Genomic DNA, 14362 nt, shown 5'->3' on the forward strand with positions numbered 1-14362 from the left:
CATTATCTTGTTCTCTGTCATTGAATCACATTCGATCACATAAAGAACAACTGTATCTTACTTGGCTTGAATGACGCTTCTAAGAATCCATTTTAAAACAAGTATAGTGAAAGTGCTAACATCCGTATCCTACTTGCTTGAATAATTTTTTAAGAGTCAATTTCAGAATGATTATAGTGAGGGTGCAAACAACTGTATCTTACTTGGCTTATAATATTTCAAGAGGGATTGAGATTTAGGTAAATCATATGGAAGTTGGTGGTGCCAAGCACTCGTTAATTTTGATGTAAAAGCACTTAAGATTTAGGGTTCAACTTAGAGAAGTTCCACAGGGAAAGGAAAAGGCTAAAGGGCAACACTAATTTTTGACCCATGAACACCTTTTGGCTTTTTGAAAATGAAAAAGAAAGAAAAGAAGAGACAATAAGAAATCCTTTTGGACTTTGTTATCAGCCGTGTCATATACTTAGCTTCGTAGATTTTACTGTCTTCAAAAGTTGTCAGGCTTTGGATTTCCAGAGACCCTCTAAATTTGGAGTGTGGACAAAGATTCCCAGAAGGAAAAATATAGTGAGCATAATAAAACAAATTAGACTTATGAAAATACCATGCAATGGTATATTTATTTTTGTATTAGATAAATACTTGAAATATTTGATAAAAAAAAAAATTATTGATATTATTATTGATCATGATAGAAGGTAGGGACAGTCGAAACTTGAATCATCACATTATTATATGTTTACCATATTTATTTAAATATTAAAATATTTTTAAATATAAAAACTTGCTCAAAATTATCATTATATTAAATTACTAACTAATAATATATTTTATAAGATGGTCTATATTTTATATCTTTGAAATGAGAATTTATTTATTAAAAATTTTATTTTAACTTTTTTTATTTGACAACTTGTGAAATTTTGTGGGAGGTGGTAGGAATCTGAATTGCCTGCAAGCTTAGCATGAGTTAAGAATTTGCAACCCAATGTTAGATTTGATTTGACATATATTTTAAGCTTACTATCCATCCAAGTTGCAACCCAAATTTTGAAATTTCTTGATTTGGTGTCTGGATTTACTAGGATTTTGATGGATTGGTTTATCATTTGAAGGTGTGCCAATAATGAGTGTATGGGTGGGTTGGTTTATCTAACAAGTTGCTTTCTTGCCAATAAAGCTTTAGGGAGGAGGGACTTTAGGGTTTTCAATCTTTCTCCTTTAGATGATGCAGCACTTTGGTTCTTTTTCTTTCTTTTTGAGAGTGAGGACTCTCTCTCAAGCAATTCCCATTCATTTAACTTTGACGAATCCAATCAAAAGGTTAGCTTTTTCCTATATTAAGGAGATATAGGAGTAGACAGCTTTAATCTCATGAATCTCTTTATGAGATTTGTGTTTACTTGTTTGGGAATTTACATTTCCCAGGAACTGCAGTGAGGGAAGGAAAAGGTTGATTGAAACCAGATTCCTTCTTTCAATTGACAATTCAACAAGATTCAATTCAAATATGCAGATGGGGCCTATGAAATTTCCTCGACTTCATAAATGCAGTTTCTCATGCCTTTGTATGACATTGCATGTTGCACACAACTGTATGGTGTTGTCCCTTTTCTAATTGAGCTGTTTGTTTTCTGGGAAAATGATAAACTTCTCATAATGTCTCAAGTCACCTTCTATGAGTGCTAACTATCTTCTTCAATGCTTTAAATCACGTCAACACATTCTAAAGAAAAAACCCTTATGAGTGTCAAGATCATCTCTTTACATCAGGTCTGTTCAAAGAAACTATTTCTTCAAGTATTTAGAGAAGTTTAGCAGGTGGTTTTAGGGAGTGAAGTGACTTAAGGAAGTGTAACAGTCATTTATAGAATATCTCATTAAGGCATTTCCATCAAAATGGAATTACTACAATCTGTTTTCTTCAATATGCAGAGGCACAAACCTATCCTGGAAGGATTGTCTTTGCAGAAAAATGGCAGCATAACTAAAAATGACTCAATAATAATTAAAATCCTGAGAATTTCCAGCAGATAATGGGTGGAGAGTCGTTTTATTTAGTCATAATGTGCAGACAAAGGTGATTCCTGAATAATCACATAGGCCATGGGGGTTGGAAATTTTCTGTAAAAGCTAAACATATTTCGGTTTATCCATTGAAAGTGCGATAAAAGTACATAGTTTTTCCATGGGTGATAACAAACAGCTGCTATCCAAGGAAGCCATATCTTCTCAGCTTTTGGGATATGATGGGGAGAGATTGCAAGAAGGTTAACAGGAAATATGCTGCAGCCAAGTACCATTAGCAGCCCTGTTATGATGGTTCCAGGAATGTACAACATTGTGAAACACTGGCAGTTCCCCCAATAGCTACAAGCTCATATCTTTGGGTAAGCTGATTTCAAGAAAATAAAGGCTGCAAAACCGTGTAAGGACAGACATAAGAAACATATGAATGCAGAAGCACACAAGGAATTTGAACTAGTAAAATTGGATAGGCACAGATAGCAGAAGCCATGCATTGCTTGCAACAAAAAATACAGGGGAATTAGAAGAGCAGCAAACTCCTAGTGTTAGCCCTTTCCTTATAGCTCTTTTTCCCTTTTTGTGAGATCCATATTTTCATTTTAATGGAACATAAATAGCATTATTTCAAGAGGTGCATTTCCTAGCATTTAACGAACCCAAATCAAAACCTAAGATCAGAGTAAATGCCTGGATAGTTGATGAAAACATCTAAGACCAATGACACCTTGCCAGTTTTTTGTTTCTTGTTCAGTTACTTCATTTAGTTTCTGTTTTATATTTTGCTTTTATTTCTATTTGTTTATTTTTTTTTTCTTTCGGGTTGTAGGGCTACCAAAATCATTGGAATTACCAGAAACTTTTTAAATGGCTTATGAAAGAGTGTCCTGCTAGGAGTTGATTTTACCTTGCAGACATGAAAGCCATTCCAAAGAAGACTGCCTTGACAGCTTGCTTTGGCCCAGCATAGTCAAATGCCAATGGCAGCATTTCATGCAAGGTAAGAAAAGCCATCACTCCACCAACTGCATGGATACACCAATTCATATCAGGAACTTTCACAGATATCAAATGTTTCTTTCACAACTTGATAAACTTTAAAAGCCAAAAGCGAACCTGATCCTAACAGGCCCTCAAGAATTTCTGGATTCAAGCTGCTTGGGAACAGATAGGCTGCAATGCAAGGAAGAAGTCACTTACTGACATAGAATACCATAGAATTTGTAAAACCCAAAATCTTGGTTGTAAAGACCAAGAAAAACCCCTTAATGTCTATGACACCAACAAATATTTCTTTCCATATGCATAAACTGTTTTCCATGTGTTTTGGCCATAAATCTCAGATGGAGAGTTAAATAATGCCATAAAATGCAAGGCCTGACCCAAAAGACTGACTATACCTCAAGTATTGAGGCTCAATAATACCTCAGAAGCATTTCCTATTTCCTACCAAAGAAATGTGGCTTTCACTTTCTTCTGCATCAAACATTAGAACACACAATAAGGTAGGACTGACATACCTACAATTATAACACCCAGGGGCTCAGCAAAGCCAGAAAGAGTTGCCAGTTTGAAGGCCTGCCATTTGCTGAGGAATATATAAAAAGGAACCATTTAGAGATAAATCAGTTTTAAAAAGCCATAAATAAATCAATCAATCAATTTTTTTTTTTTCCTTACTACTTGAGTACTTTAAAAAAGCTAAACTTACAGTGCCTTAAAGAAATTCTTACCTCTGTGTTGCAAAATAAACAGGAAGTGCAACAGCAACACCCTATAGAAGAAAACTTGAAGAAGTTAGGACCAAAGAAGTAAGGCTAGAGGTTACTGCCTCCCTATAAATACCCTCAGAAGTCCACATTCCTGCCTCTAAAATTAATATTGTCCCACTTTATTGTTTATTCTTCTCTTTTGCAATGCTTTTGTAATTTACAAGTAAAATACCAGTCTAAAAACAGGGAAGCCAAAAGAGAAAAAAGAAAAGAAAAGAAAAACCAGTTGCCTTTACATGCATTTTAGCACATGCTAAACCAGTACGTACTTAAAGCCAGTATAATTCATTTAATAGGGAACGAAAGAAGCAGCTGCTCAGATTTCAGAACACCTGTCTGGCAATAGTAACCACAGAAAATGGTTGGAAGTCAAATGTATCTGTATGTGTGCAATTGCCTGTTTGTAAATAAAACTCATGAGAGCAATTGAGAACCACTTCTATTCACAGCAGATTGCAAGTGTTTAAGAGAACCCATAGCTTCTAAACAGTATACAAAACATACAGAGTTATACTACAAGACAACAGTCCTACCTCTGGGATGTTGTGCAAAGCAATGGCCAGTGCCAAGTTTAGTCCAACCCGAAGGCCCTACAAAAGAAGCATGTAACAAATGAGAATTTTGAGAGGCATCAATATAAGTGATTTATTGTTCCTCAAGGCTAGAAGTTCAGAATACAAATAGTGGCTTCTAGATAACTAATTCCCTATCATTGGGACTACGTGCATTAAAATTTGAATCCACTGGAAAAATAGAGTATCAATTCATGAATTCCTTCAAGGCTGGAAGACAGTCATTTTTCACATGCAGATAAAGTTGGGTTATATAAGCATCGAACTAATTCCAACTCAAGAATAATCTTTACCAATGTCCCTTGGGCTAAAGCTATACACTGAACTGAAGCGTCCAAAAGTTGTCAATTATGAAAGAAAGCAATGCATAGCCAGGTAGTACGTACTTTATTAATTGGAAATACCCATAAGACAATTGATTTTTCAGTTGAACAGCTAAAACAGATAAGAGATTGTATCCTGACAGTGAAGGAAAAAGGTTTATAGCACATCTCAAGACTCCCAGAATAATGTAAAAGATCAGATATTACCTTCATTGATCCAAGGAACACAGCCATTCCCTCGGGAAAATTGTGCAAGCTTATGCCTGCAACTCAGAGGATAAGGTTCCCTGTTAAATTAGAGCAACCTAAAACAGTTTAACTTATAGAACAAAGAAAAGGGAATGAAACCCACTGAGAATTTAAGGATCAAACTTAATTAGGATATTTCATCTAGATATTTGACAAAATAGGGTGTCTGATTTGTTGTGCACTATTCATAACCTCTCAAGGACATCATCTGCTAACCAATATGTCCAGTTTACAGTACAAAAGGACTGCCTAATGGCCAGAAGAGGTGGGGGTGTGGAATCAAAATTGCTCTCTAAAGCACAATCACATCTCACATTTGGGGTTCTGATCTAACTATGCACACAAAGTTAATTAATTACATCACTAAGTAAAATAGTTACATTGGATTGTAAGCTTCAACAGGAGTTATCACATGCACATACAAGTCAATGCCGAGTGTATCATGCATCCAAAAATTGGCATAAGTTAACTCATTTAAGTGACTAAACCAATGACCTTTCTGCATGTAGAATCATACTAATAATTGGCCTATATTTATCCATGCTATCTTAGTACCTTGGTTTCTTGTTTATAATATTATTTAAACCACATAAAGAGTTAACAATCAACCAAGAACCTCTATGTCCTTGAAGGAGATGCAAGAAAATGATCTTCAAATGTATTTAATAATAAATGTCAAAAGCAACTTAGTTATCATGTAATTTCCCTGATCTGCAGCATAGACCTTCATCTCAAATTTCAAATTCCAATTACAACATTAAGTACCTTGAAGCATGCTATGCCAAAAATATTTTCAACATCTCTCTCCCTCCCTCTCTCTCTCCCTCTCTCTCTCTCTCTCTCTCTCTCTCTCTCTCTCTCTATATATATATATATATATATATATATATATACACATACATACATATATGTGTGTGTGCGCGTGTGCCAAAAAGAGGCCATAACCCAACTATAGTGGGAGTAAAGAAGGAAGTCCCTCAAGCAACCAGGGAGTCAAGGGGGAAGAAGGAAAGAGATTAGAAGTTTAAGAGCTACATAATGTCATTGAGAGCCTAGGCTTTCAAATAAAGTGAAGGAAGCATCTTCTACTTCTCAAACAGATCAACTATTCATGAATACAAGAAGTCCAGGACAACTTCCTCTATCTCCAACATTTCAACCCTTCAAAACCCCACTACTATGTTCCTTCCAAATTTATCAACACAGACAAAGGGAGGCCTTCACTCCTGTTCAATTCTTTTCAAATGCACCATAACAGATAGAGGGAGGCTGACTTCCGCACCTGCCTCCTATTACTATCAACAAAATAACTGTGCCAACTAGAAAGCACTTACCCCAAAGAATGAGGAAATACATAAATGACAAAAAAGCTACAAACAATAATGATGAAATTCTTTGTGCCACCAAACAATGAACTACAAATGGTTTGTCAAGTCCCCAAGTCCTTTTACACAGAATGCACCAATTTGCCGAACCCCTTCTATACATACACTAATCAATTGTTAGAGTCCTTTTCCAAGTTGACCAAATGAAGAAGGCCATAATAACAACCACTACAGAAACATAAAATTTTGTCATCAAGTAGTATCAAGAGAAAAAAAATCCCAAGAGGATCAAAATCATGCACCCAAAGAACAACCTTCTGACATATCCTAAGATAATCCATCAATTCAGTTCTATATAAATCCATCATGGCGCCTATTTGTCTGTTTGGTGCATTTGGGGAGAGCGAAATCGAAGATTGTTCAAAGAGGAAGAGATGTCAGATACGAGCTTGAGGAACCTCTTTCTACGGTTTCTTCTTGAGTGGTCTCAACAGTTTATGGACTTGGACTATCTCTATTTTCTGAACTTGTTGGGTGATTGGGGTGTTGGTTAACTTTGTCATTTTTAGGTTTTTTCTCTCCTTTGTTGCCTAGGGTTTGACTTTCTTTGTATACTGCCTGTGTACATAGAGAGCGCCCCCTGTTTTGGCCTGTTTTAATTTAATTTTGTCTCTTTGTCTATCAAAAAAACAAAATCAATTCAGTTCTATATAAATCCCTAGCAGCAGCCATATCAATCAAATAGGCAGTTATGCCTAGCCAAAAATCTATAAAAAATGCAGTTTATCAGCCAACTATAATTTCCAATCATTTCGATGAAAGAGCTCACATAAATCTGGAGCAATTCAAATAACAGGCCAGGAGAAGACTGCAACAAATTGGCAAGGTAGACATACCTACTGCTGTGATAATTCCACTGAATAAAACTTGGCGCCGATGTTTTTTCATAGTGTCCTGTTGCCCTTCAACCCCATTTTTCTGTTCTCCAGCATCAAGCACCATTTCAACTAACCTTTAGATACTAGGCCCAAATTATGGAAGTACCCAATGTCGCTATGCATATGCAAGCATAATTAGTGAATGTCCCTTTATTGGGAGAATAGATCATCCAAACCTTCTTATTTTTCACATCTGAACTGGGAGCAAGTGTTGGCTCTGGGATAAAACCAACCACAACAGCAAAGAAAACGACACCCGCAAAGAACTGCATGGTCAATGAATAGGCAATTGATTTCAAAATCAAAATGGAGTTATGTTAACAAACTGATGGATTTGAAGTTAAACACTGACAAAGAAGAAAGTTCACCCAAAGGTTTCCTTTTAAGAAGCCGATGGAGTTCAAAGCATTATGAGCCAAATCTAGGAAAGATATGCTCAGCATGAGACCTGCAGCAAATCCCTACATGAAGAAATCCAGATATCCAAACAATGTTACTGCATAATAAATCTGGAATGCCTCTGACAGCTTAAACTTAGATGATGCTCCAGAACCCTGGCTTAGGCAGTAAGGGGTTGGAGTGGGGATGAGAAGGTTCTAGGCTTGATTCCATGTAATGCATATACACACACGCACACACAAAAAGGTTACCTATCAGGAAAAAAAATCATAGATGATATAAATGTATTAATTGTTCCAAAAATTTTCATTAAACTAGGTATAATACAAACTAGAAAATCGTCTTGGTGAATGAGACGTTTGGTAATCCATTAATAATGACAAAAAGATAGAGAAGAGAATATAAACAATGAAGCTCAACAAACACTTTATTTCATCATTCGGACAAGCATTTTTTTTTGGGTAAAGTTTAAAAAGAAAAAAAAAAAAAAAAAGGGACTAGTGATACCCCAGTGATTAGTATTCTGAGAATAGACAAACAACTTTTTACTTGAGAACTGGAGGGTTTACCCTCTGAACATTACCTGTAAAAGCCCAAGCATCTTCAGGTTGGGAGTCTCATTAAGAATTACAACAAGTGCACCTGTCCACATCCCAGGACCCATGGTTAAATTATGGAACTAAACCTCATCTGGGATCAATGTTATCTAATCATCAAGGCCCATGAAGCAATCAGAAAAATCAAGAATAACGCCCAAAAGATATAGTGCCAAACAGCTGCAAATCATAAAATTTCAACAGAGGATGTATTTAACATGAGCAGGTGATAGAGCTTTCTATTATTGGATGAGTCAATGAACTCAACTGTGAGTCAATAATTATATGACTCACTTTCAATTAACCTCTACTTTCCTCCCTCCCAATTTCTTCTGCTACTCTCTGAGTAAAGAATAATATGCTGGGCTATGTTTGGTTCCAGAAAGCACTAAGGAAAGAAAAAAAATGTTAAGAAAAATGATTTTCTTTTGTTTGGTTTCTAAAAATATGAAAGAAAATCAAATTAATTAAAATTAATTAGAAATTTATAAGTTTTTAAATTGTATGATCTTTGTACAATAGAGGAAAATAATATATAAAAACAAATTTATTAACTTTAAATCTATTTTTTATTCTACTTTCGTTTTTTTCTTTCCTCCTCATTTTCCTCTCTATTCTCTTTTGCACTCAAATTTTATGGGAACCAAACATAGCCTCTGCAACTCTCTGCCCTCTCTGGCTAGAGGAAAATATCCGGACTGTTCTAATTTTCTTCAGTGAAAGGAAGTTATTTCAAACAAAATCTAACCAAATCACCAAATTGCGTCACTAAAAAGCCAACCCAAACGCTGAAATGCTAGGAATTTAAAACTACAAGCAAAATTTACCCAAACCCATCACATTTCTTCTCATCAGAAATTACCAAAAGTCCAAACTCAACAACTACCCAAAAAGACGTTTCAAAAATCACTAACCAATTAGTAAACAAACCAAAAAATAACACAGTAAGTGAACCAACTCAAAGAATAATTTTCTGTAAATTGAAAATCACAACCATATTGAACAAAACCCATTTTTCAATTTTCACTGAAGTACAAGAAAACAAGTTTCCCATACCTATAGAAGTACTCGCTCCGCCCACAAGTGACAGACCAAGAGCAACCATGACCTGAGAATCCATTGATGCTCTCCGCCTCTAAAAATCCGAAAAGAAAAGATAAAAATCTCACAAATTTGAAGAAAAAAATCCAGGGTTTTGAGAGCAGGTTGAGGGAGATGCAGAAGGCATACTATTTAGATGAGGTTTAGGGTTTAAATATGGGAGAAAGAGAATCTTTTGGATACATACAGTGGAAGGAAGAGATGGTTTGATTGGGTGGTCCACGCAAGACTTGGATTCACATGCTGACATGACGACGTATTATTGTTCAGAACACCGAAATGGGTGGACTGCATCGCACAGAATAGAAAATGTTTCTATTTCCATTTACCACATGGCAGGAGGTTTGGAAAAGAAAAGCTATTATAAAATTAACTTTTTGCTAATCATTACTTGCCACGTGCTCAGATAAAATAGGGTTGCTCGTAGCGGATTGCAACGGCTGACGAGCTCCAATCCTCTGCGTGCCGCCTCACACCAAACCCTTAAAAAATCCCTGACTTTCTCGTAAAATTTCCCGCGAAAGTTTCTTTAATGGCGTCTCGGCTTGGGTTCTGTCTCGGATCTCGTCTTTTACGCAGCACCATCCTATCCCAATCCTTTATCCGCCGCCAACATCCGGTTTTCTCCGTGATCGAATCTCAGACGTTGATTTCCTCCGATGCTCGTGTACTTGATTTTCAGTTCATCGAATCCGGCCTCCGGTTCTTCTCTGCCGGCGCCGACCGGTCCGGTCGAAAACTATCGACATTGGAGCTCGAGCTCGTCAGCTCCAGAACCGGCGACTCTGGACCTATGCACTATCCTTCAGCGGCAGCGCGGCGATTATAGTAATCGTCTTGTACCAATTTCAAGATCAAATGGTGTTCTACGTGACTCCGACTGAGGCTCTGGAGGATTACGCGGCAAATCCTTCCAAAAACAAGTTCAGGTTGGGCGGTTTGGTGCTCGAAGGCAGCGTGATGCAGCCAGCGCACTCGCCGGATATGGAGTTCGTGGTCACCGATCTGATTACTGACATCTTGGTACGGTACCAAGGCGCCTTGCCGGACTTGTTTCGAGAGGGACATTCGGTGGTGGTGGAAGGATTTGTGAAGCCGTTCACGGATGAAATCCGTAAGGAGGTGTCCGCGAGGAGTGTCTCTGGGAAGGCAAGAAGTGGAGATTATTATTTTTCAGGGATTGAGGTGCTTGCAAAGCATGATGAGAAGTATATGCCTAAAGAAGTAGCAAAGGCTATAGAGAGGAATAAAAAGAAACTCGCAGAGATGCCTGAAGATGGGGAGAGAGCTAAGAGCACATAGATTAATGGGTATGATTCAATTTTCCTGTTTCTGAGCCATATCCAATTTTAATATTATTGGGATAGGGCCAAGGGTTCTAGAAACTGGATACTGTTTCTACCACTATTAGTTAACCTTACTGGAATCTGTACTGAGAAAGAGATTTGAATTATATTACTCGAGGCTCTAACTAAAGATTTTGTTGTTGTAATCCCTCATTCATTATTCTTTTTTTGGCAAATGTACTGTGATGGAGTGATGAATAAATACAATTCACAATAGATATTGTATTATAACTGTTGAAGGTGTTCTACGCTTATACATTGCTTTGGTTTCAATTGGATTATCTGTTGAGTTGCTTTCTTATGATCCAATAGAAGTTGCAGATAAAACAGAAAAGAAAAGAACAGCAATTTGTGTTTTCCCATGCTTCATATTGATATTTCCTGTGATAGTTTTAGGTTAGAGGCATTTTCTCTGTCTGTTCATCTCCTTTGCCAAGGTGACACCATTTGATTTCACCTTTTGTTCCTGTCTGCTTCATTATATCTGTGAAAAGTTAACTAAAACAAATTGGGCAATATCTTGTATTTTGGAGGACTGCTTTGTATGTAGATACTAGATTTTCTATTCCCTCTTTTTTTGATTTCTTATGTTTTTGAAGTCTTGTTCATAGAAAACTTAAGGTAATCACTAAGAGAGGGGGAGGGGAAGCTTGAATTGAGCTATGGTTACTTTGTCAAAGTTTTCTTAATTACAAGATATTTTAATAATAATGATAATATAATTACAAGATATTTTTTCAAAGTTTTCTTGTTCAAAGTTTTCTTAACAGTGTATGTGGTTTGGCACCAACACAACTATGTCCACGGTCCTCAAGCTTCAATCCAGGCCTTGAAGTATTCATCTAAGCAAGGATCCTTAAAACCAAGATTCCTTCTATGTACACTTTGTTTCTAGGGTACCAATTGACTTTACAATCCCACTAGGCCACTAGTGTTCTTCCAACACTTAAACTCTCGCTCACATAGTCACACTAGAGCAATAAACATAACTTGAATAAAGTACAAGAACAATATTTACAAAATTGATTACAAGTTAAAATGTAGCTAGTCTTCAAAGGTGCAATGAAGTCTAATTGCACTTAAAGTATCTTAAAAATTCAAGTTTTTATTACTATAATGATTTGCTTGTGGTAGGTAATCTATAAATGAAGAAGAAGCTTTTATATGATTTTCTTGCAAAATATGGTTATTAGGCACATTTTTCCATTAAACCAGTTGACTACTCAATTAACCATCCAACTAGTCATTGGCACTAAATGCATTATAAAACAGTTTAACTAATTGGATGACAGGGGGTGGTGCTCAGCCAGTAGGTCATCTGTTAGCTACTGTCAAAACATGTCAAAAAATTGGAACCAGCCCACAAGGAACTCATCAACTGCCTGTGCTGGAAACTCCAAAGAAAATGCAGTGTCCTATAACAACAGCCTAGGTTGGTTTAGGTTTGATCCTTAAACTTGAAAAAGAACCCTTCTAACAATAAAAGCTTGTTAATCCGTGTTCAAATCACACTCATTTTTTTTTATGAAATAAAAAATAAAAATAAAACTCATGAGTTCTTTTAAGGTCTTCTAAAAATGTGATTCTTTGTACTTCAAAAAGAATTAGTTTCTAAAACTTATTTTTAGGGCATGCTTTATTAGCAACTTGACCTAACTTTAAGCAACCTGATTCTAAAATGATCTTGAGGGGCCTTCTAAATTTAAGTCTATTGCACATGCTTTCTTCTTGAAGCTCTTAATGTTGCAATTATATGGGCTCAACACTTCAAGAAAAGGGCTAAACACTAATTCTTTGTTTTGTTATCATAAAAATCAATTAAGGAGAAATTTTTTGTTGTACCCCATTCTTTTTGCTTGTCTTTTAGCTACTATTGTACGTCCTATATACTTTGGTGTGCTCTTTTGGGGGGCCCTATTTTTATTATACTATTTATAGATATATATCTATATATATATATATATATATATATATATATATATATATATATATAAATCTTCCCTTTGATACATGCATCCCATAGAAAATAATCTCTTAAACAAAACTAACATGTATAGCAAGGGAATAACCATTAAGTACAAATACGAAGTAATGATCAAGAGGATATGAACAATCATGGCTAATTGAGGTTGAAACAAGGCCCAATAGCAGCGAACGGGAGGTTAGGGAAGGAGGGAGGGGGGGGGGGGGGGGGGCTGCTTTCATGTGCTGGTGGGAGTGTAGGGAAAGATTAGGAGTTGTGTGTTAGGGCGGCTGAAGACGTGTCTATCAAAGAGTGTGGGTTGTTTGTTGCAAGAGTGGTGAGACAACTTTTTCTGATACGCCATCTTGTTCTCCTATTGAGAGCAAGAAGGTGGTGTGTTTGTATGACTTTGAGAAGGCCCTTTTGGGCTGGACAGGTGTAGGCATTGTTGGTGGGTGTAGGCTTGATGAGGATGCCAGGGATTTAAGGTGGGTCATTTTGGCCCATTCAGAGCCTTTAGAAAATAATGGCAGGATTCTAAAAGATGATGGGCTAAGAAAGGGGGACTAAAGGAGTGGATCACAAGCTATGGAAGGAGACCCATGGCAAGGTGATCAAGGTGTGTGAGGGTTAGGCCAAGTTAGGCCCTTTGTGTGGGCTGAGCAGGGGTAATCCCATTGGGCAAGCAAATTCTAGATTAGGCCATTTTCTAGGCCCTAGTGAGTTTGATGGTGAGCTAGGGGTGTAGGTGGGCCAAGCTCAATTGGCCTTAAGGCGCTTCAACGCTCCTTTTGACTCTAAAGCGCTCATCCTTAGCAACATGTCATGCTTCGAGAAGGAGTTTGAAGCCTTTGCAAACAATGCATTGATGCTTTAGCGGTTAGTGGTTTGCCCCACGAACATTGACAAGGTCCTCATGGTTGAAGCGGCAAGGTACCCTGGTTCTCCATTGCTTTCTACTTCTTCTTTTAGAATTCAGACAACTTTTCATTCTCTTCTTTTAAGGAATGGTCTCAATTTGAAGGGTTTTGAGGTGGGCATTGAAGTTGTTTCTTTGGGGGAGGGTAATTAGAATGGTTTTAGTAGGTGAAACCTTGATAGAGTTTGAAGAGGTTGAGGCTAGGCCAAGAGATGCCACAATGAGTGAGATGGCTAAGGAAGAGGGGGTGGGTTTTGGTTCCAAGGGAGAAGGCGCCTCTAAAGGATTGGTCCTCAAGGAACTTGGTAGCTTTTAGTAATTGGTTTGGCATGTCAATAGTAGGTTTCAAGGTTGAGATTTTGGCTTTTGTAAATAAAATGAAGGTTAGGAAAAAGGCAAGGAGGGTGGGAAGAGGAAGAAAAATTCTCCTTCAAAATTTGAAAGGGAATTAAAGAAGTTGAAATGTTTTGTGAATTTTAAAGTGTAGAAGGTAAACAATTTGGAAGTTGAGACATTGTTGTGGTTGGTAGATGATGTTTATTTCATCCTTTATAATGTTAGAGGGGTGAGGAAGATCATCTAAGCTTTGTTTAGATTGCAGAAAGCGAACTTGGTTGCCTATAAGATGATTGATTGGGGGCGTTCCAAAGCAGCCATGCTTTTATGCTTTATTTAGGGTTCAATGGATAATGTTATCTTCCGTCAGGGATGCTCTTTTGAGCTGGCATGGTTCATTTGCAAGGAAGAAGAGGAAGAAAGTGTAGAGAGTAGTTCTTTTATGTTTATTTTAAACCAGATGGAAGAAGAGAAAAAGAAGAGCCTTTGAAAACA

General features: G+C 36.9%; 2 protein-coding genes across 2 annotated transcripts; one reads left to right on the forward strand and one right to left on the reverse strand.

The window, feature by feature from the left end:
• Nucleotides 1-2123: 2123 nt before the first annotated feature.
• LOC117916765 (zinc transporter ZTP29) lies at nt 2124-9464 on the reverse strand. The gene is made up of 12 exons (XM_034832936.1): nt 9259-9464; nt 8190-8248; nt 7576-7668; nt 7384-7473; nt 7166-7247; nt 4903-4958; nt 4334-4390; nt 3762-3802; nt 3549-3616; nt 3145-3201; nt 2936-3053; nt 2124-2419 (listed from the first exon to the last, which is right to left on the reverse strand). The coding sequence occupies exons 1-12, from the start codon at nt 9320-9322 to the stop codon at nt 2374-2376; spliced, it is 831 nt and encodes a 276-aa protein (XP_034688827.1). The 5' UTR covers nt 9323-9464; the 3' UTR covers nt 2124-2373.
• Nucleotides 9465-9551: 87 nt separating this feature from the next.
• LOC117917097 (cytochrome c-type biogenesis protein CcmE homolog, mitochondrial-like) lies at nt 9552-10880 on the forward strand. The gene is made up of 2 exons (XM_034833325.1): nt 9552-9645; nt 9986-10880. Exons 1-2 carry the CDS (start codon nt 9552-9554, stop codon nt 10603-10605), a joined length of 714 nt encoding a protein of 237 aa, XP_034689216.1. The 3' UTR covers nt 10606-10880.
• Nucleotides 10881-14362: the final 3482 nt, after the last annotated feature.

The sequence above is a fragment of the Vitis riparia genome, chromosome 6, assembly GCF_004353265.1.
Source record: "Vitis riparia cultivar Riparia Gloire de Montpellier isolate 1030 chromosome 6, EGFV_Vit.rip_1.0, whole genome shotgun sequence".
Lineage (NCBI taxonomy): Eukaryota > Viridiplantae > Streptophyta > Magnoliopsida > Vitales > Vitaceae > Vitis > Vitis riparia.

Bases quoted from the DNA above. Each gene is read 5' to 3' on its own strand.
- LOC117916765 (XM_034832936.1), bottom strand. From the start codon at position 9,322: ATGGATTCTCAGGTCATGGTTGCTCTTGGTCTGTCACTTGTGGGCGGA. The intron at 7,248-7,383 runs GTTTGGATGATC...GCTGGAGAACAG, and splicing joins CAGATGTGAAAAATAAGAAG to AAAAATGGGGTTGAAGGGCA. The intron at 3,617-3,761 runs GTAAGAATTTCT...TATATTCCTCAG, and splicing joins GTTTATTTTGCAACACAGAG to CAAATGGCAGGCCTTCAAAC.
- LOC117917097 (XM_034833325.1), top strand. From the start codon at position 9,552: ATGACGACGTATTATTGTTCAGAACACCGAAATGGGTGGACTGCATCG. The intron at 9,646-9,985 runs GTTTGGAAAAGA...CTTGATTTTCAG, and splicing joins CATTTACCACATGGCAGGAG to TTCATCGAATCCGGCCTCCG.